Source organism: Oncorhynchus mykiss, chromosome 10 (genome assembly GCF_057628025.1).
Source record: "Oncorhynchus mykiss isolate SJ-2025 chromosome 10, ASM5762802v1, whole genome shotgun sequence".
NCBI classification, from domain to species: domain Eukaryota; kingdom Metazoa; phylum Chordata; class Actinopteri; order Salmoniformes; family Salmonidae; genus Oncorhynchus; species Oncorhynchus mykiss.
The window spans coordinates 13,858,713-13,886,083 of NC_143031.1; the positions used below are offsets into that span (position 1 = coordinate 13,858,713).

A 27,371-nucleotide genomic window follows, 5' to 3' on the forward strand; every position below is an offset into this window, starting at 1 on the left:
CTGACTGACAGACTGTCCTCTGGATCAGGCTGGAGAATCAGGCCCTATCCTTCCCCTTCTGACTGACAGACTGTCCTCTGGACCAGGCTGGAGAATCAGGCCCTATCCTTCCCCTTCTGACTGACAGACTGTCCTCTGGACCAGGCTGGAGAATCAGGCCTTATCCTTCCCCTTCTGACTGACTGGCTGACAGACTGTCCTCTGGACCAGGCTGGAGAATCAGGCCCTAGCCTTCACCCTCTGACTGACTGGTTGACAGACTGTCCTCTAGACTTGCTGACAGACTGTCCTCTGAACTGGGCTGGATAATCAGGCCCACGGAATGAGGTTGCGTTCCAAATGGCACCCTACTCCGTCCATGTAGAGTGCACTACAGAGCCCTATCATCAACAGTAGTGCACTGAAGGGAATAGCAAGCTATTTGGGACTTAAACTGTGTTTGGCTGGAAAAGCACACTTCCTGTCAGTCCAATTTAAAGACACAGGGGCATTATTGGTTGTAATAATACTGTGTTCGACACACTGTACATTTCTGTGTGTGTAGCTTATGGGTTGATATTGTTCTTTTTGGCAAGGCCTCCCTTTAACTAAGGACGGAACTTGACATGACATTGATTTTTGTGTTGTTTTTTTCCTCCAATGTCCCAGTGAAGAGAGACTGTAGTGATTGTCAGCATCGTCATGGGGATGGGGCTGGTCAGTGACCCTAATGATGCTGTGTTTCTCTCTCTCTCTCTGTGTGTGTGTGTGTGTGTGTGTGTGTGTGTGTGTGTGTGTGCGCGTGCGTGCGTGCGTGTGTGTGTGTGAATTTCCAGAGACATCAAACCTGACAACATTCTGCTGGACGAACACGGTAAGACGGCTACAGTTTACATAACGTTGTGTTTGACTTTGAAACATCGGAACGTAAGGGACGTGTTATTCTGATTTGTGTCGTAAATGTGTCACATCTACAGTTTACATAAGTTGAATGTGAAACATGGGACAAGTTATGTGTGAGGGAGAGAAGGGAGGCACGGAAGCGCAGCTAAAGCCTCAGCATCATCATCCCACAGTAACATGTGGTGTGTTTTTCCATCAATGCTGTGTAAGGAATGACCTCCACTGAATTATTGAAAGATGAGTTTAGCTTTTAGCGGTGGCGCTAACATTATGCAGCCACAAATAGTGCATACACACACACACAACACACACACACACACACACACACACACACACTAACAGGTGCTGTCAGAGAAACAAAGCAGAAGCTGTCCAGGCAGAAAGTGTAAACTGTGTAATCATTCATCAGTATTCTGAAGGGGAGGAATATTAATGCACTGAATGTTATGAACCACTGCTCCACACACACACACACACACACACACACACACACACACACACACACACACACACACACACACACACACACACACAAACACCGTTCCACACACACACACACACACGCTTACTCACATAAAAATACACACTCTCTCTCTCTCTCTCTCTCTATCTCTTTGAACCTCCTATTAAGCCCTTGGAGGGTATTGGGCAGCTGGTCAGGGGCCGGGGGGTTGGGCCGGAAGGTTATGGCATGGCTTTCCTTCTGGCACCACAACTGTGCCTGTAAATAAACAGGAAGAGAGAGAGAGAGGGAGTGGAGGAGACAAAAAAGAAAGAGCAAGAGAGAGAAAGAAACTGAGATAGAGAGAGAGAAACTGAGATAGAGAGAGAGAAACTGAGATAGAGAGAGAGAGAAACTGAGATAGAGAGAGAGATAAACTGAGATAGAGAGAGAGATAAACTGAGATAGAGACAGAGAGAAACTGAGATAGAGAGAGAGATAAACTGAGATAGAGAGAGAGATAAACTGAGATAGAGAGAGAGAAACTGAGATAGAGAGAGATAAACTGAGATAGAGAGAGAGATAAACTGAGATAGAGACAGAGAGAAACCGAGATAGAGAGAGAGATAAACTGAGATAGAGAGAGAGAGAAACTGAGATAGAGAGAGATAAACTGAGATAGAGAGAGAGATAAACTGAGATAGAGAGAGAGATAAACTGAGATAGAGAGAGAGAAACTGAGATAGAGAGAGAGAAACTGAGATAGAGAGAGATAAACTGAGATAGAGAGAGAGATAAACTGAGATAGAGAGAGAGATAAACTGAGATAGAGAGAGAGAAACTGAGATAGAGAGAGAGAAACTGAGATAGAGAGAGAAACTGAGATAGATAGAGAGATAAACTGAGATAGAGAGAGAGATAAACTGAGATAGAGAGAGAGATAAACAGATATGGAGAGAGAAACTGGGATATATGGAGAGAGAAACTGAGGTAGAGAGAAACTGAGATATATGGAGAAAGAAACTGAGATATATGGAGAGAGAAACTGAGGTAGAGAGAAACTAAGATATATGGAGAAAGAAACTGAGAGAGAGAGAAAGACTGAGATAGAGATAATAAAGAGAAATAGAGCCTGTCTCTCTCTTTGTCTCAGTCATTTGACCCTCAGGACCTGAGATGTTATTCACCTCAATGTTATTTATTTATCCTGCTCTGCCAGTGCTCTTTATCCAGACATTACCGGCTCCTGTCCCTTGATCATAGCCTGCCAACAAGATGTCTGATATGTATCTTCAGGACCCACTCCACAGATCTGTTCTCCTGGAACACAATTTCCCTTTACACCGGAGCCCAGCCAAGCTCAGCCTGTGTTTTACTATCAAATCAAATCACATGTTATTTGTCACATGCACCGAATATAACAGGTGTAGACTTTACAGTGAAATGTTTATAATTACAAGCCCTTAACCAACAGGACTACCTAGACGTTTAATGTATCCAGACTGAACTTTGAAACATATCACTGGTCAAAGGGCATCCCCAGGAGGAAGTTATGCAGGGTTTTCAAAGATCACTGATTCCTAGAAGAGTGTACCAATCTTTACACCCTGTGCCCCTAACCAATGGGAATAGCATTTATTTCAGCAAAACAATTAAGTCACGCACAGGGACGATGGAGATGCTAAATGTCAAGACCTCAGGCTGTGTCATTGAGCTGAGGGAGATAGTTGTCTGGGCTACTCTGCTGGATCTTTGCTCCCAGGCGTGTGTGATCCTGAAGGCCTTTCCCACTCAGACAAAAACAGACAAACACAAAGTGTGTTCGTTCATGTGAGGGAGCACACTTACAAACCACATGCAATCACTCACACACACACTCACACACACACACACACACACACACACACACACACACACCTGTCATACACTATAGTGAAGTTAAGGACACAGCAGAATCACACAATATATTTCCACCTCCTCATTGCCTAAGGCTGCATAGGGTCCACAGCAAAGAGAAACCATGAGAGAACCAGGTAAAACTCACTGTCATCACTGTCATAGTTGGTCAACATTTTGTGATAAACACATACACACACACACACACAAACACACACAGAGGGAGAGAGAGAGCCCATGGAATCCTATTTTCCTCTCCTGGAAGAGAGTATTATCATGAATTAATCCACATTGGGCATCACTACAATCTAGTATACTGGTTTTGGAATACGCCAGAGGGGTTGGTGTACACCAGAGGGGTTGGTATACAACAGAGGGGTTGGTATACAACAGAGGGGTTGGTATACAACAGAGGGGTTGGTATACAACAGAGGGGTTGGTATACAACAGAGGGGTCGGTATACACCAGAGGGGTTAGTTGGTATACACCAGAGGGGTTGGTATACACCAGAGGGGTTGGTATACAACAGAGGGGTCGGTATACACCAGAGGGGTCGGTATACAACAGAGGGGTTGGTATACAACAGAGGGGTTGGTATACACCAGAGGGGTTGGTATACAACAGAGGGGTTGGTATACACCAGAGGGGTTGGTATACAACAGAGGGGTTGGTATACACCAGAGGGGTTGGTATACAACAGAGGGGTTGGTATACACCAGAGGGGTTGGTATACAACAGAGGGGTCGGTATACAACAGAGGGGTTGGTATACACCAGAGGGGTTGGTATACACCAGAGGGGTCGGTATACAACAGAGGGGTTGGTATACAACAGAGGGGTTGGTATACACCAGAGGGGTCGGTATACACCAGAGGGGTTGGTATACAACAGAGGGGTTGGTATACACCAGAGGGGTTGGTATACACCAGAGGGGTTGGTATACAACAGAGGGGTTGGTATACAACAGAGGGGTTGGTATACACCAGAGGGGTCGGTATACACCAGAGGGGTTGGTATACAACAGAGGGGTTGGTATACACCAGAGGGGTCGGTATACACCAGAGGGGTCGGTATACAACAGAGGGGTTGGTATACAACAGAGGGGTTGGTATACACCAGAGGGGTCGGTATACACCAGAGGGGTCGGTATACACCAGAGGGGTTGGTATACACCAGAGGGGTCGGTATACAACAGAGGGGTTGGTATACAACAGAGGGGTTGGTATACACCAGAGGGGTCGGTATACACCAGAGGGGTTGGTATACAACAGAGGGGTTGGTATACACCAGAGGGGTTGGTATACACCAGAGGGGTTGGTATACAACAGAGGGGTTGGTATACAACAGAGGGGTTGGTATACACCAGAGGGGTCGGTATACACCAGAGGGGTTGGTATACAACAGAGGGGTTGGTATACACCAGAGGGGTCGGTATACACCAGAGGGGTCGGTATACAACAGAGGGGTTGGTATACAACAGAGGGGTTGGTATACACCAGAGGGGTCGGTATACACCAGAGGGGTTGGTATACACCAGAGGGGTTGGTATACACCAGAGGGGTTGGTATACACCAGAGGGGTTGGTATACAACAGAGGGGTTGGTATACAACAGAGGGGTTGGTGTACACCAGAGGGGTTGGTATACAACAGAGGGGTTGGTATACACCAGAGGGGGTTAGTTGGTATACACCAGAGGGGTTGGTGTACACCAGAGGGGTTGGTATACAACAGAGGGGTTGGTATACACCAGAGGGGTTGGTATACACCAGAGGGGGTTAGTTGGTATACACCAGAGGGGTTGGTGTACACCAGAGGGGTTGGTATACAACAGAGGGGTTGGTATACAACAGAGGGGTTGGTATACACCAGAGGGGTTGGTATACACCAGAGGGGTTGGTATACACCAGAGGGGTTGGTATACACCAGAGGGGTTAGTTGCTATACACCTGAGGTGTTGGTATACACCAGAGGGGTCGGTATACACCAGAGGGGTTGGTATACACCAGAGGGGGTTAGTTGGTATACACCAGAGGGGGTTAGTTGGTATACAACAGAGGGGTTGGTATACACCAGAGGGGTTGGTATACACCAGAGGGGGTTAGTTGGTATACACCAGAGGGGTTGGTATACACCAGAGGGGGTTAGTTGGTATACACCAGAGGGGGTTAGTTGGTATACACCAGAGGGGTTGGTATACACCAGAGGGGTTGGTATACACCAGAGGGGGTTAGTTGGTATACACCAGAGGGGGTTAGTTGGTATACACCAGAGGGGTTGGTATACACCAGAGGGGTTAGTTGGTATACACCAGAGGGGTTGGTATACACCAGAGGGGTTGGTATACACCAGAGGGGTTGGTATACACCAAGGGATTTAGTTGGTATACACCAGAGGGGTTAGTTGGTATACACCAGAGGGGTTGGTATACACCAGAGGGGTTGGTATACACCAGAGGGGTTGGTATACAACAGAGGGGTTGGTATACACCAGAGGGGTCGGTATACACCAGAGGGGTTGGTATACACCAGAGGGGTTGGTATACACCAGAGGGGTTAGTTGCTATACACCTGAGGTGTTGGTATACACCAGAGGGGTCGGTATACACCAGAGGGGTTGGTATACACCAGAGGGGTCGGTATACACCAGAGGGGTTGGTATACACCAGAGGGGTTGGTATACACCAGAGGGGTTAGTTGCTATACACCTGAGGTGTTGGTATACACCAGAGGGGTCGGTATACACCAGAGGGGTTGGTATACACCAGAGGGGTTAGTTGGTATACACCAGAGGGGTTGGTATACACCAAGGGGTTTAGTTGGTATACACCAGAGGCCAGGATCAAACAGCAGCAATGGGTTATAGGAACAGCACTGGAGCCCAAAACACACAAAGCACTCACTGCCCATGGTCTGTCTGGTGCTGCTGCCCTGAATCTGTCAGAACTACAGAGAATAGAGAGAATAAGGTGGGGGGAGAGAAATGGAAAGAGTGAGAGTGAGAGAGAGAGAGAGAGAGAGCGAGAGAGAGAGAGAGAGACAAGGGTGTGAGACAATGACAAAAAAAAGAGAGTTGTCAGCCTTTTGTTCTGACTCCTCTATTTTAAACGTAACCTTTATTTAACTAGGCGAGTCGGTTAAGAACAAATTCTTATTTACAATGATGGCCTACCGGGGAACAGTGGGTTAACTGCCTTGTTCAGGGGCAGAACGACAGATTTTTACCTTGTCAGCTCAGGGATTCGATCCCAACACTCTAACCACTACGATACCTGCCGCGCTATTATCTATAAGGAACAGTGTCTTGTGTTCAGGATCACCCTGACCAGTCCAGCTCTGGTCTAAACATATTTGCATTCACAGCATCATGCTGGGCATCTGTATCATGCTGGGCATCTGTGCATTTGTGGGGGGGGGGGGGGGGGGGGGGGGACACACACACCCATCAACCAAAACATTTCTTTGCTGAATAAAACACACACACACACGCTAATAAAGTTCAGTCACTGTGTATAGCAAAAGCTTCAGGTCACACACACACACACACACACACACAGCAAGGTGAGCCGATGACTTTGGCAGCACTGAGGCTGCTATTCCCTCTGCAACCTGCTGGATCCACACCGTTTCACCCCCCAAAAAATCATTATCACACAGCATCAGTGTCCACATTATGAATGCAGCCACAATGAACTTTGGGTTCGAACACACAGAATGCCCTATTAATAAATGCCTGAATCACTCAGGCTCCCATCCAGCAAAATAGGCCAAGGTACAGACAGTTTTAGTAGCTTGATACCTGTATGCCACCTTAATGAGGCTGCCTATAAACCTTGTTTCAAATCAATTGTAACTGAGAATATCGAATACAACTTCTCCCCCCCCCCCCCCCCTCCTCCCCCCCCCCCCCCCCCCCCCCCCCCGGTTTCTGTTCAACAGGACATTGTCACCTGACAGACTTCAACATCGCTGCCATCGTCAAAGACGATCTAAGAGCCACATCTATCGCAGGGACAAAACCATACATGGGTAAATAACTACACTAACTTATACCACTGAGCTAATGGAATGATGACACAGCTCAGTACTGCATCTTTCTAGTTCCAGAGGAACTATATCTACCTCCCTTCCAATGTGATGCTCATGTTCCTTAGATGTTCTTCTTCTCAGACAGGATCAATATTGTTCCTTCTGCTCTGGGGGTTTCGATGCAAAGTAATAGAATTACAGACGGATTAGAATGTGGAGTTCATTGACCCTGGGTCCTCGGCGACCGGTGAGTCTCGTCCAACATGATTAAGAGGCGTGACTGATGGACCAGTTAAGTGGGACTGACGCAGAGAAAGCAGGAGGAAACAGATGAGATATAGGCTGGAGGGATGGAGGAGGAGAGGATGTTTAAAAATGACTCTTGACCGTTTGGGTCCAGATGATCTATAATTCAATATTTCATATTCCAAGTTTTCAGAGAGTGGGGCTCTCCAGGAAGATGAATGTAGTTGTCTGAAGGACCTGAGTCCTATTTACAGGGTGGGCTTCGAAGTGCTCAGTTCTATGGCAGTTTTATGTAAGCTGTTAGTAGCAGTTTTGATGGGTTCCATTTCAAAGTTTGTTTTATCAGTACTACCACTAATTCAGTCTCCAGCCTTGTTGTGTAATAATAACAGCTGCTTGGCCTCTCTCTCTCTCTCTCTCTCTCCCTCCCTCCGTCTCTCCCCTCCTCCCTCCCCAGCCCCGGAGCTGTTTCAGCCACACGAGGGGACACATCCTGGCTACTCCTTCTCTGTGGACTGGTGGTCTCTGGGTGTCACTGCCTACGAGCTGCTGCGAGGACAGGTACAGAAACACAGTTCAGCACATCCCGGCCTGTGAATAACGCATCCTAAAACCTACAATACATGATTTTCCTGCTCCTAGAATAGCCCTTTAAGTAAGAGAAGAAGGGACTGTAACAACGCCTTTCTCTCTGAGCCCGCCCTTGAGGTGACCCCTTAATATAACCATGGAAATAAAATACCCGTCTGGCCCAGCTTCACTGTTCAGATGGGGGTGTGATTACCCTAGCCTGGTCCTAGGTCCATTTGTGTTGTTTTGCCAACAGATCAGGGACCAGGCTATGGTTACCCTGGTGCATTTATTTAGTTAAGAGAGGAAAAGACAGGTAGGGGAGGGACTACCACTAAGCCCCTGCTGGGTACATGACAGGATCAGGCTGTATAGCAGCCCCATCACCCCAGCTCTCCTCAGGCCCTGCTGTGCTTGACTATCAGTGGCAGCGAGCCCTGGTGTCCCTAAAGCACCACACATCAATCACCGTCACAGCCCCACCCATCATCTATCCAAAACACAGGAAAATGGTCTCTCCCCTGAGAGAGAGAGAACAACATAAGGCTGATCTGCTCTGGTCTACTACTAGACCTGGAAACCCACATTTAGACTTTTCTCTTCAGGCAGTTTGATGGACTTCTGCATGTATATCTGTATGTATGAGGACCCGGTGACCTCGACAACCTCTGTGGGATAATAATGCTACGTCCTGGTCCTCCAGAGGCCGTACATCATGCGTTCCAGCATGCCGGCCAATGAGATCCTCCAGATGTTCCACAAGGTCAACCCCAGCTACCCCATGGCCTGGTCTCTGGAGATCAAGTCTCTGCTCAGAAAGGTACAGAAAGATCTACAGACTTACTATAGGTGCCTGGTGACCTTAAATTTAACCCCTACATTCCCTGAATGAATCATACATTGTTATTATACTGTATCTTATTGAAAATTGGCGACCTCTGGACCAAGACCTTGTTTACTTGAACTAGAGTTATATTTGACCCCTATATTCCTTGAATGACTAATATTGTTATTACATGCTATGCTGATTGATTTGTGGGTCATAGATGGCATCTCCTTTGGTTATAATAGTAAACCTACAAGGCTACTGTCAATGATCAGATTCTATGTTGGTCATTCTTCACTGCAGTCATACTGTTGCATAGCTCAGTGCTCACATAGCCTACCACCACACCCCTCATCTACATTCCTGTGGTGCATGTGGTGTGTGTCAGATGTGCTTGCTTTAAAGCTTAGAAATGTTCCTCTCCCCAACTCCTGTCCTCTCCTCTTCCTCCTGTTTCTTCTTCCTGTCCTCTCCTCTTTCTCCTGCTCCTCATCCTCCTGTAATCTCCTCGGCCTCCTGCTACTCCTCTTCTCCTCCTCCTGCACCTCCTCTTACTCTTCTCCAGTTGCTGTGTATTGACGTGCACCAGCGAGTGTCCTGCCTGGCTGAGCTACAGGAACTGGACCTGCTGTCTGACGTCAACTGGGACTCCGTGCTCAACAAACAGCTTCCCCCCGGCTTCATCCCCAACGTGAGTCAGACCACAACAACGCTCCCACAACGCTCCCACAACGCTCCCACAGCCCAGACAGACAAGCACGTCCAGACGGCCCCCTGCTGGTCTGAGAAGGCTGTTACTGGTCATTAGAGCTCAAGTCTCCCACACGCACACACACTGCCTCAGCACCTCCTCAGGTGTTAGGGAGCAAGTGTTTGACAGGCAGGTAAAATTATGCATGCAAGGTAGTGGCGTCATCAGATGCCATGCAGGAGGTCAAGCTGTTCCGTTGGCATGGTAACATTTGGTGCCAGGGAGCGGAGCATCTTCTGCTTCAAACATTGATTCAAGAAGACTACTTTCAAGTCAGTCTCTATCAGGTTCAGACTGATAATAACACTAGCGTCAGTCATCGGTTAAAGATGCATTATAAAGGTGTTGTTTCATTTCAGCCAATAGTTTTGAAAGTAGTGCTCAAGAGCCAAAACGGGTCCCCTGAAAAATAGTCCACAATTGTGTATAACGTCATCCATTTCGTATGATATGTTACGTCCTGCATGATCTCGGTTAACCCTGAAGTAAAATTTTGCGTAATTTGGTCAGCTGCGTAATTCAATTCTGAGCCTATACATGTTAGAAATTGAGAGTTCCAGCATTTTGCCAAGTCTCCACCCTTGCAAAAGGAAAGCCAAAGCCCCCCCTTGTGGGCACACGTGCGAAGCACTCGAAGCAAAGCAGTTTAAGTACCGCCTTCGCCCAATCCTGATACATCCATATAAGCAGTCAGTCAAACCCAAAGACCAGAACTACTGCAGCTCGTTATCTCACACATCCCATTCCGTCCTGGGAGATTCTTTGGCCTACACACAGTAACTTCAATTCGTACAATATGTTACAATATCTTTTTAAGTGCATAAAATCCTGTTCCATCTCTTTAACAATACATCTGTTAGGAGAACGTTAGTAGCTGGAAATGGAAGGATCTGATTCCCTATAATGATGTCTGATTATAGAGTGAATTCCCTGTAATGATGTCTGATTATAGAGTGAATTCCCTGTAATGATGTCTGATTATAGAGTGAATTCCCTGTAATGATGTCTGATTATAGAGTGAATTCCCTGTAGTGATGTCTGATTATAGAGTGAATTCCCTGTAATGATGTCTGATTATAGAGTGAATTCCCTGTAATGATGTCTGATTATAGAGTGAATTCCCTTTAATGATGTCTGATTATAGAGTGAATTCCCTGTAATGATGTCTGATTATAGAGTGAATTCCCTGTAATGATGTCTGATTATAGAGTGAATTCCCTGTAATGATGTCTGATTATAGAGTGAATTCCCTTTAATGATGTCTGATTATAGAGTGAATTCCCTGTAATGATGTCTGATTATAGAGTGAATTCCCTGTAATGATGTCTGATTATAGAGTGAATTCCCTGTAATGATGTCTGATTATAGAGTGAATTCCCTGTAATGATGTCTGATTATAGAGTGAATTCCCTTTAATGATGTCTGATTATAGAGTGAAATCCCTGTAATGATGTCTGATTATAGAGTGAATTCCCTTTAATGATGTCTGATTCTAGAGTGAAATCCCTGTGGTCACTACATTGGGCCAGTCAGGAGAGATGGGGAGGGTCGATGGACTGAATGGACAGCCTCTCTCTCCAGAATAAAAGCTTCATCCTCTGTTCCTCTTCCAGAGGCGGAGGCTCAACTGCGACCCCACCTTTGAGTTGGAGGAGATGATTCTGGAGTCTAAACCGCTGCACAAGAAGAAGAAGAGACTAGCCAGGAAGACCAGAGAGCAGGGTTCTGACGGGTCCCCCCAGGTAAAGCCTCCCCTAACAACAAACACATGCCTCTCAATGGTTCCATCCATTCCACAGGTCACCATCTGTGTGTCCATTTGGCTCGGCGGCAGGTGATAAGTAGCCTTTTAGTTTGACCAGAGTGGCGTAATGAAAGAAGCACATCTGTGTGTCCATTTGGCTCGGCGGCAGGTGATAAGTAGCCTTTTAGTTTGACCAGAGTGGCGTAATGAAAGAAGCACATTTGTCATCCGAGTAATTTACCAACGTGGACGTTCCGTGCATGAGGGAGAAAAAGAATGTAATCACTCTCTTTCTCTATTTTCTTTTTTCTCTTGTTCACTCTCTCACATAAATCAGACATGTCCTCTGGGTGTTTACACAAAGGTTAATTTGATCCCCCAGTAAAAGAGGCCTGATGGTGGGGGTGAAACACACACACACACACACACACACACACACACACACACACACACACACACACACACACACATGGTTAATAAAAAGAGCTGGAAAGGTTGGCATCAGTGATTTCATTAAAGGTGGGCATTCATCAAGCGTCCTCCTCCGTTTATGGGCAGCAGTGCTGCTCTTTACTGGACAGGCCTGGCCGCTGCTAATGATGCCACTGGTTCTGGTTCACTACAACACTACTGTGTGGATGCTCTATCAGACGTGATAGACAGTCCAACAACCAGTCAGCATGATCTTCTACTCCTGTCCTGTCCCTTCTTCTCCTCTTCTCTCTCCTCCCTCCTTTCTCTCTCCTCCCTCTTCTTGTCTCTCTCTCCCTCCTTTTATTTCTTATTCTTATCCATATTTGTTTTAACTGCATTGTTGGTTAGGGGCTTGTAAGTAAGCATTTCACTGTAAGGTCTACACCTGTTCTATTCGACGCATGTGACTAATACAATTTGATTTGATTTGATTTGATTTCTCTTTCCTCCCTCCTTTCTCTCTCTTCCCTACTTTCTCTCTCCTCACTCCTCCCTCCTCTTATCTCTCATCCCTCCTCTTATCTCTCTCCTCTTTCTTTCTTCCTTCCTTTCTCTCTCCTCTCTCCTCCCTCCTTTCTCTCCTCCCTATTTTCTCTCTCCTCCCACCTCCTTTCTCCCTCCTCTCTCTTCCCTTCTTTCTCTCTCCTCCCTCCTCCTTTCTCTCTCCTCCCTCCTCCCTCTCTCTCCTTCCTCCTTTCTCCCTACTCTCTCTTCCCTCCTTTCTCTCTCTCCCTCCTCCTTTCTCTCTCTCCCTCCTCCTTTCTCCCTCCTCTCTCTTCCCTCCCTACTCTCTCTTCCTTCCTTTCTCTCTCTCCCTCCTCCTTTCTCTCTCTCCCTCCTCCTTTCTCCCTCCTCTCTTTTCCCTCCCCCCTCTCTCTTCCCTCCTTTCTCTCTCTCCCTCCTCCTTTCTCTCTCCCTCCTCTTTTCTCTCTCTCCCTCCTCCTTTATCCCTCCTCTCTTTTCCCTCTCTCCTCTCTCTTCCCTCCATTCTCTCTCTCCCTCCTCCTTTCTCTCGCTCCCTCCTCCTTTCTCTCTCTCTCTCCTTTTTCTCTCTACCTCCTTTTTCTCTCTCCCTCCAACTTTCTCTCTCCTCCCTCCTCCTTTTATCTCTACTCTCTACTCTCCCTTATTTATTCAGTACCTGAGGACTGTCTCTGTTGCCATCCCAGTGTGAGTGAGTGAGTTACAACAGCCTTTAATGGGCTTTTAAATGTTGTTTACCCAAGAAGAGGTGCCCATGAATTCACATGAGGGGAGGGACTGTTTTGGCTAAACAGGAGCTACTTAACGCATCACATGTCTAGAGTCGATGTGGGCACACAAGTCTTGTGCGCCATTAGCAATAATAAGCCAGGCCTGGCCCCGAATTGAGTCATGTTTTATGAAAGCTGACAACTGTTATGGTGAAGCCCAAGTGGATCTCAGCATGGTTAATCTTGCAGTGCTTCAGAAAGACACAATGCAGACTGTTCTTCACTGGGTTCATGGCTTAAAGAGTGTGCTGGACAAATCTGGAAAAATAGAAGCATGACCCTTACGGAAAAACCACATGAATTTCACGTGATCACGTGTTTCACATTTGATCTTGTGGTCACGTGATTTTATGTCACATTAATGTGATAATATTTTACTGTACAAGGCATAATTAATTGTATATTAATTTAATTTAAACAATCATGATTCCCTGCAGGTTTTGTCTTGTTCCCGGTTTGTTAAAGGGACGTCCCCAAGAAAGATTTTTAAACGTTGTGCCTTGGTCCCCTGGAGGTTTTTGTCTAGTTGCGGTGAAAATACAGTAAATCTAAAACATGTTACTGTATTTTTACAGCTAAATAAAGGTGTTAATGTTAAGGAACAGTATGCTGCTGTATGGTGATACATTTTCAAATCAAATCAAATCCAATTTTATTTGTCACATACACATGGTTAGCAGATGTTAATGCGAGTGTGGCGAAATGCTTGTGCTTCTAGTTTCCAACAATGCAGTAATAACCAACGAGTAATCTAACCTAACAATTCCACAACTACTACCTTATACACACAAGTGTAAAGGGATGAAGAATATGTACATAAAGATATATGAATGAGTGATGGTACAGAACGGCATAGGCAAGATGCAGTAGATGGTATAGAGTACAGTATATACATATGAGATGAGTAATGTTGGGTATGTAAACATTATATTAAGTGGCATTGTTTAAAGTGGCTAGTGATACATTTTTACATCAATTCCCATCAATTTCCATTATTAAAGTGGCTGGAGTTGAGTCAGTATGTTGGCAGCAGCCACGCAATGTTAGTGGTGGCTGTTTAACAGTCTGATGGCCTTGAGATAGAAGCTGTCTCTCGGTCCCTGCTTTAATGCACCTGTACTGACCTCGCCTTCTGGATGATAGCGGGGTGAACAGGCAGTGGCTCGGGTGGTTGTTGTTCTTGATGATCTTTATGGCCTTCCTGTGACATCGGGTGGTGTAGGTGTCCTGGAGGGCAGGTAGTTTGCCCCCGGTGATGCGTTGTGCAGACCTCTACCCTCTGGAGAGCCTTACGGTTGTGGTCGGAGCAGTTGCAGTTGATTTCTTGGGACTCAACATCACTTGGGCCATGTAAGATGGCGCCGGAGAAGAAGGCAGACGTTTTACGTGCCCCCACCGATTGTGTTTTTTTGTTTGTTTATTTGCGTTGTTTGTAACTTATTTTTTTACTTATTTTGTACATAATTTTGCCGCTACCGTCTCTTAGGACCCGAAAATAACTTCTAGACATCAGGACTGCGATTACTCACCACGGACTAGCAGCATCCACACTGAACTAAACATGAGTAGAGCTGCCGCTTTCAAGGTGCGGAACTCTAACCCGGAAGCTTCTAAGATATCCCGCTATGCAAATAACACTGAAACATGCATGAGAGCACCAGCTTTACCAGAAGACAGTGTGATCACGCTCTCCGCAGCCGATGTGAGTAAGACCTTTAAACAGGTCAACATTCACATGGCCGCAGGGCTAGACGGATTACCAGGAAGTGTACTGTGAGCATGCGCTGACCATCTGGCAAGTGTCTTCACTGACATTTTCAACCTCTCCCTGTCTGAGTCTGTAATACCAACATGTTTAAAGCAGACCACCACAATGCCTATGATCAAGAACACTAAGGTAACCTGCCTAAATGACGACCGACCCGTAGCACTCACGTCTGTAGCCATGAAGTGCTTTGAAAGGCTGGTCATGACTCACATCAACACCATCCTCCCAGAAACCCTAGACCCACTCCAATTTGCATACCGTCCCTACAGATCCACAGATGACGCAATCTCTATTGCACTCCACACTGCAATTTCCCACCTGGACAAAAGGAACACCTATGTGAGAATGCTATTCATTGACTACAGCTCAGCGTTCAACACCATAGGCCCTCAAAGCTCATCAACAAGCTAAGGACCCTGGGACTAAACAACTCCCTCTGCAACTGGATCCTACAATTCCTGATGGGCCGCCCCCAGTTGGTAAGAGTAGGTAACAACACATCCGCCACGCTTATCCTCAACACAGAGGTCCCTCAGGGGTACTTGGTCAGTCCCCTCTTGTACTCCCTGTTCACTCATGACTGCACGGCCAGGCAGAACTCCAACACCATCATTACATTTGCCGATGACACAACAGTGGTAGGCCTGATCACTGACAACGATGAGACCGCCTATAGGGAGGAGGTCAGTGATCTGGCTGTGTGGTGCCAGGACAACAACCTCTCCCTCAACATGATCAAGACAAAGGAGATGATTGTAGACTACAGGAAAAAAAGGGCCGAGCATGCCCCCATTCTCATTGACGGGGCTGCAGTGGAGAAGGTTAAGAGCTTCAAGTTCCTTGGTGTCCACATCACCAACAAACTAACATGGTCCAAGCACACCAAGACAGTCGTGAAGAGGGCACAACAAAACCTTTACCCCCTCAGGAGACTGAAAAGATTTGGCATGGGTCTTCACATCCTCAAAAGGTTCTGCAGCTGCACCATTGAGCTGGTTGCATCACTGCCTAGTATGGCAACTGCTCGGCCTCCAACTGCCAAGTGCTATAGAGGGTAATGCAAATGGCCCAGTACATGACTGGGGCCAAGCTTCCTGCCATCCAGGACCTCTATACCAGGCGTTGTCAGAGGAAGACCCTAAAAATTGTCAAAGACTCCAGCCACCCTAGTCATAGACTGTTCTCTCTGCTACCGCACGGCAAGCAGTACCGGAGCGCCAAGTCTAGGTCCAAGAGACTTCTAAACAGCTTCTACCCCCAAGCCATAAGACTCCTGAACATCTTGTCAAATGGCCACCCAGACTATTTGCATTGTCCCACCCACCCACCCAACCCCTCAACACCACAGCTCCTCTCTGTTGTCACTATGCATAGTCACTTTAATAACTCTACCAACATGTACATACTACCTCAACTAACAGGTGTCCCCGCACATTGACTCTGTACCGGTACCCCCTGTATATAGTCTCGCTATTGTTATTTTACTGCTGCTCATTAATTACTTGTTACTTTTATCTCTTATTCTTATCCGTATTTTTTTTAACAGCATTGTTGGTTAGGGGCTCGTAAGTAAGCATTTCACTGGAAGGTGAAATTCGGCGCATGTATTCGGCTCATGTGACTAATACAATTTGATTTGATTTGAACTCTCAACCTCTTGGTTGCTAGCTACCCAAATTTCTTGCTGCACCACCAGAAAGATAGACATGATGGAGCTACAACAGATTATCCGTTATATTGACCAGATACTCAAGTGGCTACTAACAATGAAAATAAATGTCATAAAAAATGGAAGGCAGTCGGGAGGAAACAAGATCAGGTGGGAGCCAATGAGAGTGCTGATACGTGTTTGAACAACAGGCACAACTCCGATATAAAGTGTGTTTTTTTCAAAGTTGCCGGGATATCACCTGTCCTACTTATATCAGTATACTCGTAACAACCTAAGCATTACGAAACTTCTAGTAGATCAAATAAGCCACACGTAGCGGGCCGCCTCCAGGTGACGGGCCGCCCCCCAGGTGGTGAGGGTAGGTAACAACATCTCCACCACACTGATCCTCAACACTGGGGCCCCACAAGGGTGCGTTCTGAGCCATCTCCTGTACTCCCTGTTCACCCACGACTGCATGGCCATGCACGCCTCCAACTCAATCATCAAGTTTGCGGACTTGTTTGCGGACCATCACTACAGTGGTAGGCTTGATTACCAACAACGACGAGACGGCCTACAATCTGATGGCCTTGAGATAGAAGCTGTTTTTCAGTCTCTCGGTCCCTGCTTTGATGCACCTGTACTGACCTTTCTACCCTCTCCACTACTGTCCTGTCGATTTGGATAGGGGGGTGCTCCCTCTGTTGTTTCCTGATGTCCACAATCATCTCCTTTGTTTTGTTGAGTGTGAGGTTATTTTCCTGACACCACACTCCGAGGGCCCTCTGTTAAAACAACCACCACTAACATTGAGTGGCTGCTGCCAACATACTGACTCAACTCCAGCCACTTTAATATTGGAAAAATGTATCACTAGCCACTTTAAACAATGCCACTTAATATAATGTTTACATACCCTACATTACTCATCTCATATGTATATACTTTACCGTTCTGTACCATCACTCATTCATATATCTTTATGTACATATTCTTTATCCCTTAACACTTGTGTGTATAAGGTAGTTGTTGTGGAATTGTAAGGTTAGATTACTCGTTGGTTATTACTGCATTGTCAGAACTAGAAGCACAAGCATTTCGCTACACTCGCATTAACATCTGCTAACCATGTGTGTATGTGACAAATAAAATTTGATTTGATTTGATGTGTTTTGATTTCTAAAGTCTGTATCATTTACAACTAAAGTTGCCAAATAACTCTAAATCTAATGTATATGACCTGTTTCAAATGATCCCTTTCACCCTCAACACCCTCACTTCGTATGTGCACTCAGGGCCTGAGGATGACAGGCGCTGCATGGTCAATCTGATGTCTGCATTGGCTGTGTAGCCTCAGGGCGTTCATACTTCTTGCGTTTCACGGAGCATTGCGCAACTGTTGAGCAGAGCTGTTGTGAAGGAAGTTGTCAAGGAAGCAAGTTTGTGTTCATACAGGACCTCCCGCCCCCACCTACGGTCAACCAATCATGTCAATGTGGAGCTATACAGAGCCCTCCGCATTGTTACACCATTTCTAGAGGCACAGAGCTCAATTTGGCCATTGCGTCACCATTCATACAGCGCCTCCGACCACATTTTCGGATCAAGCATAAATTGGCTCTTAGGCAGATGGACGAGGGCAGGATTTTCTGAGCTAAACTGATCAAGACGCACTGTGAGAAGAAGTGCCCACTTTGTCAAAGGCAGGGACGCAAAATAGGAATATTGTCCATTCCTAGTGCACCTCTCCAGTGTTCTGTTGGAGAGACGGTTCGCTGCAGCGCTCCACCAACATCCCGTAAAAAATATCATCTAACATAAACATGTGCTGACATGTTAACAAACATCATATTCTAAAAACAGGACAGGTCAAATTAAAATGGACAATATGGAATGGACAGTCAGGCTACTCTGTCCAGGAGTTTCATCCCCGTGGTCTAAATTGTCATGATCAGTGTTTTCAAGTTTGTATCCGTACATTTCTTAGGAGCTAACGTTAATCGTAGTAAAAAATGCAATACTTCTGTAGTTCCCATTGTGTAAACACATTGCAAATAGTCACAGGATAACTCCTGATAAAGTTGGATAGCTGATATTCAGAGCTTAAAGATCAACATGTATTAGTCACAGGAATCAGGACTAATAAAGCCAATGCAACGGCCCGTTTCACAAACAGTGGCCCTATCACATGGACGGGCATTCGTGAAATGACATTGCGGGCAGATATGGTAGGCTACACTGCAGTAAGCGCTGACCAACGTCAATGTCTTTTGGATGTCCTGTCCAGACTGGCAGTCTTTTTTTTGTGTTTTACCAATTGTAGGTAAAACCACATAGAAGGGCATTCCTAAAATGACATTTCAGTTGACACAGTGGGCTATACCTCAGTAAGCACTGAATCAACTATAACTAGGAATAAAGTATATTGTCTGCTAAATGAACAAGCCTGGCCAGATAAAATACAGTTTTCCAACTCATATTCTGTTCTTATGAAATACATTTTCTTCATATCCTAATGTTTATTTAGACCTGCCTAAAATAAACAATGGATTTATTGTGATGGTGTATTAAATAGATTTATTATACTTTTTAAATGTAGACGTTCCAAAGGCATGCATCAGGTTTGTGGAGGCCTGGAGATGCTAAATGTGTTTATGTTAATTACTTAATGTTTTAATTAATTAATTAATTAATGTGTTTATGTTAATTAATTAATTACCGACAGTAATTGTCATGTATTTTGCATGACAATAACCGCCTGACAAAATTTCATGGCCGCCACAGTACTGTTACGGTGCGTGAATGAGGACCCAAAAGCGAATTAACGTAAACAGAGCTTCTTTAATAACAAAACATACGTAGGCTCAGATGGACCGGCAGATTCCGACAGGACAGGACAAGGTTGCAGCAAACATGACGATAGTCTGGTTCAGGCATGAATAACACAAACAAGAATCCGACAAAGACAGAAACAAAAACAGAGAGAGATATAGAGGACTAATCAGAGGGAAAAAGGGAACAGGTGGGAAAAGGGGTGACGAGGTAGTTAGGAGGAGACAAGGAACAGCTGGGGGAAAGAGGGGGAGAAAAGGTAACCTAATAACGACCAGCAGAGGGAGACAGGGTGAAGGGAAAGGACAGAAACAAGACACAACATGACAATACATGACAGTACCCCCCCACTCACCGAGCGCCTCCTGGCGCACTCGAGGAGGAAACCTGGCGGCAACGGAGGAAATCATCGATCAGCGCACGGTCCAGCACGTCCCGAGAGGGAACCCAACTCCTCTCCTCAGGACCGTACCCCTCCCAATCTACTAGGTACTGATGACCACGGCCCCGAGGACGCATGTCCAAAATCCTACGGACCCTGTAGATGGGTGCGCCCTCGACAAGGATGGGGGGGGGGGGGGAGACGAGCGGGGGCGCGAAGAACGGGCTTGACACAGGAGACATGGAAGACCGGGTGGACGCGACGAAGATATTGCGGAAGAAGAAGTCGAACTGCGACAGGATTAATGATCTGGGAAATACGGAACGGACCAATGAACCGCGGGGTCAACTTGCGAGAAGCGGTCTTAAGGGGAAGGTTCTGAGTGGAGAGCCAAACTCTCTGACCGCGACAATATCTAGGACTCTTAGTTCTACGCTTATTAGCAGCCCTCACAGTCTGCGCCCTATAACGGCAAAGTGCAGACCTGACCCTCTTCCAGGTGCGCTCGCAACGTTGGACAAAAGCCTGAGCGGAGGGGACGCTGGACTCGGCGAACTGAGATGAGAACAGCGGAGGCTGGTACCCGAGGCTACTCTGAAAAGGAGATAGCCCGGTCGCAGACGAAGGAAGCGAGTTGTGGGCGTATTCTGCCCAGGGGAGCTGTTCTGACCAAGACGCAGGGTTGCGAAAAGAAAGACTGCGTAAGATGCGACCAATAGTCTGATTGGCCCGTTCTGCTTGACCGTTAGACTGGGGGTGAAAGCCGGAAGAGAGACTGACGGAAGCCCCAATCAAACGGCAAAACTCCCTCCAAAATTGAGACGTGAATTGCGGACCTCTGTCCGAAACGACGTCTGACGGAAGGCCATGAATTCTGAAAACATTCTCGATGATGATTTGTGCCGTCTCTTTAGCAGAAGGAAGCTTAGCAAGGGGAATAAAATGAGCCGCCTTAGAGAACCTGTCGACAACCGTAAGAATAACAGTCTTCCCCGCTGACGAAGGCAGTCCGGTGACAAAATCTAAGGCGATGTGAGACCACGGTCGAGAGGGAATGGGAAGCGGCCTGAGACGGCCGGCAGGAGGGGAGTTACCGGACTTAGTCTGCGCGCAGACCGAACAAGCAGCCACGAAGCGACGCGTGTCATGCTCCCGGGTGGGCCACCAAAAACGCTGGCGAATGGAAGCAAGCGTACCCCGAACGCCAGGGTGGCCGGCTAACTTGGCAGAGTGAGCCCACTGAAGAACGGCCAGACGAGTAGGAACGGGAACGAAAAGAAGGTTCCTGGGACAAGCGCGCGGCGACGGAGTTTGAGTGAGTGCTTGCTTTACCTGCCTCTCAATTCCCCAGACAGTCAACCCGACAACACGCCCCTCAGGGAGAATCCCCTCGGGGTCAGTGGAGGCTACTGAAGAACTGAAGAGACGAGATAAAGCATCAGGCTTGGTGTTCTTAGAGCCCGGACGATAAGAAATCACGAACTCGAAACGAGCGAAAAACAGCGCCCAGCGCGCCTGACGCGCATTAAGTCGTTTGGCAGAACGGATGTACTCAAGGTTCCTATGGTCAGTCCAAACGACAAAAGGAACGGTCGCCCCCTCCAACCACTGTCGCCATTCGCCTAGGGCTAAGCGGATGGCGAGCAGTTCGCGGTTTCCCACATCATAGTTACGTTCCGACGGCGACAGGCGATGAGAAAAATACGCGCAAGGGTGGACCTTGTCGTCAGAGAGGGAGCGCTGAGAAAGAATGGCTCCCACGCCCACCTCTGACGCGTCAACCTCGACCACGAACTGTCTAGAGACGTCAGGTGTAACAAGGATAGGAGCGGATGTAAAACGATTCTTGAGGAGATCAAAAGCTCCCTGGGCGGAAACGGACCACTTAAAGCACGTCTTGACAGAAGTAAGGGCTGTGAGAGGAGCTGCCACCTGACCGAAATTACGGATGAAACGACGATAGAAGTTCGCGAAGCCGAGAAAGCGCTGCAGCTCGACGCGTGACTTAGGGACGGGCCAATCAATGACAGCCTGGACCTTAGCGGGATCCATCTTAATGCCTTCAGCGGAAATAACAGAACCGAGAAATGTGACGGAGGAGGCATGAAAAGTGCACTTCTCAGCCTTCACAAAAAGACAATTCTCTAAAAGGCGCTGGAGGACACGTCGAACGTGCTGAACATGAATCTGGAGTGACGGTGAAGAAATCAGGATATCGTCAAGGTAAACGAAAACAAAGATGTTCAGCATGTCTCTCAGGACATCATTGACTAATGCCTGAAAGACAGCTGGAGCGTTAGCGAGGCCGAAAGGAAGAACCCGGTATTCAAAGTGCCCTAACGGAGTGTTAAACGCCGTCTTCCACTCGTCCCCCTCCCTGATGCGCACGAGATGGTAAGCGTTACGAAGGTCCAACTTAGTGAAAAACCTGGCTCCCTGCAGGATCTCGAAGGCTGAAGACATAAGAGGAAGCGGATAACGATTCTTCACTGTTATGTCATTCAGCCCTCGATAATCTATGCAGGGGCGCAGGGACCCGTCCTTCTTCTTAACAAAAAAAAACCCCGCTCCGGCGGGAGAGGAGGAGGGGACTATGGTACCGGCGGCAAGAGCTACAGACAAATAATCTTCGAGAGCCTTACGTTCGGGAGCCGACAGAGAGTATAGTCTACCCCGGGGGGGAGTGGTTCCCGGAAGGAGATCAATACTACAATCATACGACCGGTGTGGAGGAAGAGAGGTGGCCCTGGACCGACTGAACACCGTGCGCAGATCGTGATATTCCTCCGGCACCCCTGTCAAATCACCAGGCTCCTCCTGTGAAGAAGAGACAGAGGAAACAGGGGGGATAGCAGACATTAAACATTTCACATGACAAGAGACGTTCCAGGAGAGGATAGAATTACTAGACCAATTAATAGAAGGATTATGACAAACTAGCCAGGGATGGCCCAAAACAACAGGTGTAAAAGGTGAACGAAAAATTAAAAAATAAATGGTTTCGCTATGATTACCAGAGACAGTGAGGGTTAAAGGTAGCGTCTCACGCTGAATCCTGGGGAGAGGACTACCATCCAAGGCGAACAAGGCCGTGGGCTCCCTTAACTGTCTGAGAGGAATGTCATGTTCCCGAGCCCAGGTCTCGTCCATAAAACAGCCCTCCGCCCCAGAGTCTATTAAGGCACTGCAGGAAGCTGACGAACCGGTCCAGCGTAGATGGACCGACAAGGTAGTGCAGGATCTTGAAGGAGAGACAGGAGTAGTAGCGCTCACCAGTAGCCCTCCGCTTACTGATGAGCTCTGGCTTTTACTGGACATGAAGTGACAAAATGGCCAGCGGAACCGCAATAGAGACAGAGGCGGTTGGTGATTCTCCGTTCCCTCTCTTTAGTCGAGATGCGGATACCTCCCAGCTGCATAGGCTCAGCACCCGAGCCGGCAGAGGAAGATGGTAGTGATGCGGAGAGGGGGGCAACGGAGAACGCGAGCTCCTTTCCACGAGCTCGGTGACGAAGATCAACCCGTCGCTCAATGCGAATAGCGAGTTCAATCAAGGAATCCACGCTGGAAGGAACCTCCCGGGAGAGAATCTCATCCTTTACCTCTGCGCGGAGACCCTCCAGAAAACGAGCGAGCAAAGCCGGCTCGTTCCAGCCACTGGAGGCAGCAAGAGTGCGAAACTCAATAGAGTAGTCTGTTATGGATCGATTACCTTGACATAGGGAAGACAGGGCCCTGGAAGCCTCCTCCCCAAAAACAGATCGATCAAAAACCCGTATCATCTCCTCCTTAAAGTCCTGATACTGGTTAGTACACTCAGCCCTTGCCTCCCAGATTGCCGTGCCCCACTCACGAGCCCGTCCAGTAAGGAGAGATATGACGTAGGCGATACGAGCAGTGCTTCTGGAGTAAGTGTTGGGCTGGAGAGAAAACACAATATCACACTGGGTGAGGAACGAGCGGCATTCAGTGGGCTCCCCAGAGTAACACGGCGGGTTATTGATTCTGGGCTCCGGAGATTCGAAAGCCCTGGAAGTGGCCGGTGGATCGAGGCGGAGATGGTGAACCTGTTCTGTGAGGTTGGAGACTTGGGTGGCCAGGGTCTCAACGGCATGTCGAGCAGCAGACAATTCCTGATCGTGTCTGCCTAGCATCGCTCCCTGGATCTCGACGGCTGAGTGGAGAGGATCCGAAGTCGCTGGGTCCATTCTTGGTCGGATTCTTCTGTTACGGTGCGTGAATGAGGACCCAAAAGCGAATTAACGTAAACAGAGCTTCTTTAATAACAAAACATACGTAGGCTCAGATGGACCGGCAGATTCCGACAGGACAGGACAAGGTTGCAGCAAACATGACGATAGTCTGGTTCAGGCATGAATAACACAAACAAGAATCCGACAAAGACAGAAACAAAAACAGAGAGAGATATAGAGGACTAATCAGAGGGAAAAAGGGAACAGGTGGGAAAAGGGGTGACGAGGTAGTTAGGAGGAGACAAGGAACAGCTGGGGGAAAGAGGGGGAGAAAAGGTAACCTAATAACGACCAGCAGAGGGAGACAGGGTGAAGGGAAAGGACAGAAACAAGACACAACATGACAATACATGACAGTACTACCCAGAATCAAGTAAATAATTGTCCAATTAATACCACCGATGTAACATCACCGTAAAACTAGCAGTGCACAAGGACACTTGAACATAGACAAGAAGATTCATTCACACCAACGGAATGTCTCCATAGTTTTGAAGTCGAATAACTTTCTAACAATACTGTTCACCATCTTGGAAATGAAACCTCAAGCAGTAGGCCTCCCAGTTCCATGTTGTCAACCATACTAAAAACATGGTGAGCGGCAGGTAGCAGAAAGGTTCGAATTCCAGAGCCGACTAGGTGAAAAGCACTTAACCCTAATTGATCCTGTGAAAGTCGTTCTGGATAAGAGCATCTGATAAATGACTAAAATGTCAAATGTAAAAATACTCCCTCCATAAATGATTTTTAACTGGAAGTGCACTTCACTGAATGTATTTTTAAACAAAACCAGTGAAGCATTCATTTTTTCCATACCTTTCTAAAATGGGAAAACAGCATTGTGTGTGTGTGTGTGTTAGTTTATGAGGGGCCACATGTTGAGTGGAGGGAGGACTTTATGACACTTCTCCTGTCTAAAGTTCGGAGAGATAGAGACAGAGAGAGACAGAGAGAGAGAGACAGAGAGAGAGAGAGAGAGAGACAGAGAGAGAGACAGAGAGAGACAGAGAGAGAGAGAGAGAGACAGAGAGAGACAGAGAGAGACAGAGAGAGAGAGACAGAGAGAGAGAGAGAGACAGAGAGAGAGACAGAGAGAGACAGATAGAGAGAGAGAGAGAGAGAGAGACAGAGAGAGAGACAGACCGAGAGAGAGAGACAGAGAGAGAGAGAGAGAGAGAGAGAGACAGAGAGAGAGAGACAGAGAGAGAGAGAGACAGAGAGAGAGAGAGAGAGACAGAGAGAGAGACAGAGAGAGAGACAGACAGAGAGAGAGATACAGAGAGAGACAGAGAGATAGAGAGAGAGAGAGAGTGTGAGAGAGAGACAGAGAGAGAGACAGAGACAGAGAGAGACAGAGAGAGACAGAGAGAGGGGATGTGCATTATGTGTACCCATTTCTTAAGCAGTGCAGATCAATATTGTATGAAAGGCAGGCGGGGCACTGCCCTAATGTCTGGCCCAGTCTGCTGCTGGCTCATTAACTCAGTCTCTCTCTCTCTCTCTCTCTCTCTGTGCTCCTCTCCCCCTTCCTCTCCTCTCTATTACTTTCTGCCCATATTCTGTTCTCCTTTTTCTATCTTGCTCTCATCCTGCTGTCTCCCTCCCTCTCTCTTTCCCTTCTGAATCCTGGCTGCTGTTGAAACCATAATGAACAGTATAATTAGCTGAATTAAATCACAGACGATGTAGTGAGGAATTGGACTCTGTTTTCTTGGGGACAGCATAAATAGGCCCATATTTACATCCTCCATCCTCCCAACCTCGCCACACTCTATGATCATGTCACTTTAACTGCTGTCACTTCCCTTCTCTTCACCCTCAATTAACCTGATCAGAATAGTTGTCAGTTCTGATCAACACTTTGATATTGATGTGTTGAAGTACTCAGTGGTACTGTAGTTTTTGTCTGGTTCTATAACTAAGAGAGAATCCCGGATGGTCAGAACCCACAGTACAGAAGTCGAATAGTTATTATACACAATGATGTTACTGATTGCTGTCTTGAGCGTATAGCTGTACAATTGAAATATACAATGACTTTAATTGTGTCTCTACCAGCATGGCAATCAGCCAACAGAAAAGTCCCTCTAGGTTTCATTTTGTAAAGTGTTAAATGACACTTTTTATCAAACAGCAGGGCATAATTAACTTCTGAACTCCCATTTAACAGCAGAAAGGGAGAGATTTTCCCACAGGTTAAGTGATATTGTTATTCACAGACTGTCCTTCGCAAGCTATACCTTTGGCTCTTACAGTCTCTCTCTGGGTCCACTGTCGTTTCCAGCACCGTGCTGCTCTGCCTGGCTACCTTGTTGGCTCCCCAAGGGATCCTTGTTCTCCAGGTGGAGAGCTCACCCCATCACACCCCTGTCTGGCTGACTGGATGTCTGTCTGTCTGCCTGTTTGCATGTCTGTCTAGAAGTCTGTCTGCCTGCCTGTATGTCTGTATGTCTGTCTGCCTGTCTGCCTGTCTGTCTGTCTGTCTGTCTCTCTGTCTGACTGGATGTCTGTCTGTCTGTCTGTCTGTCTGTCTGTCTGTCTGTCTGTCTGTCTGTCTGTCTGCCTGTCTTGCTGTATGTCTGTCTGTCTGCATGTCTGTCTGACTGGATGTCTGTCTATCTGTCTGTCTGCCTGTCTGTCTGTCTGCATGTATGTCTGCCTGTATGTCTGTCTCCCTGTCTATCTGTATGTCTGTCTGCCTGGATGTCTGTCTGACTGGCTACCTTGTTGGCTCCCCAAGGGATCCTTGTTCTCCAGGTGGAGAGCTCACCCCATCACACCCCTGTCTGGCTGACTGGCTGACTGGATGTATGTCTGTCAGCCTGTTTGCATGTCTGTCTAGAAGTCTGTCTCCCTGCCAGTATGTCTGTCTGCCTGTCTGTCTGCATGTCTGTATGTCTGTCTGTCTGCATGTCTGTCTGCCTGTATGTCTGATTGGATGTCTGTCTGTCTGCCTGTCTGTCTGTATGTCTGACTAGATGTCTGTCTGCCTGTCTATCTGCATATCTGTCTATCTGTCTGCCTGCCTGTATGTCTGTCTGCCTGTCTGTCTGCATGTCTGTCTGCCTGTATGTCTGTATGTCTGTTTGTCTGCATGTCTGTCTGCCTGTATGTCTGACTAGATGTCTGTCTATCTGCCTGTATGTCTGTCTGTATGTCTGTCTGCCTGTCTATCTGTATGTCTGTCTGCCTGGATGTCTGTCTGTCTGCATGTCTGTCTGCCTGTATGTCTGACTGGATGTCTGTCTGTCTGCCTGTCTGTCTGTATGTCTGACTAGATGTCTGTCTGTCTGTCTATCTGTATATCTGTCTATCTGTCTGCCTGCCTGTATGTCTGTATGCCTGTCTGTATGCATGTCTGTCTGCCTGTCT

General features: G+C 47.1%; 1 protein-coding gene across 1 annotated transcript in view; it reads left to right on the forward strand.

The window, feature by feature from the left end:
• LOC110534850 (serine/threonine-protein kinase 32A) overlaps nt 1-27,371 on the forward strand; it is an 89,777-nt gene that overhangs the window by 53,851 nt on the left and 8,555 nt on the right. The window contains exons 6-11 of the mRNA XM_090185864.1: nt 816-853; nt 7,157-7,246; nt 7,950-8,053; nt 8,766-8,882; nt 9,454-9,579; nt 11,253-11,381. Coding sequence (XP_090041990.1) covers nt 816-853; nt 7,157-7,246; nt 7,950-8,053; nt 8,766-8,882; nt 9,454-9,579; nt 11,253-11,381 — 604 coding nt within the window. The remainder of the gene's footprint in view (nt 1-815; nt 854-7,156; nt 7,247-7,949; nt 8,054-8,765; nt 8,883-9,453; nt 9,580-11,252; nt 11,382-27,371) is intronic.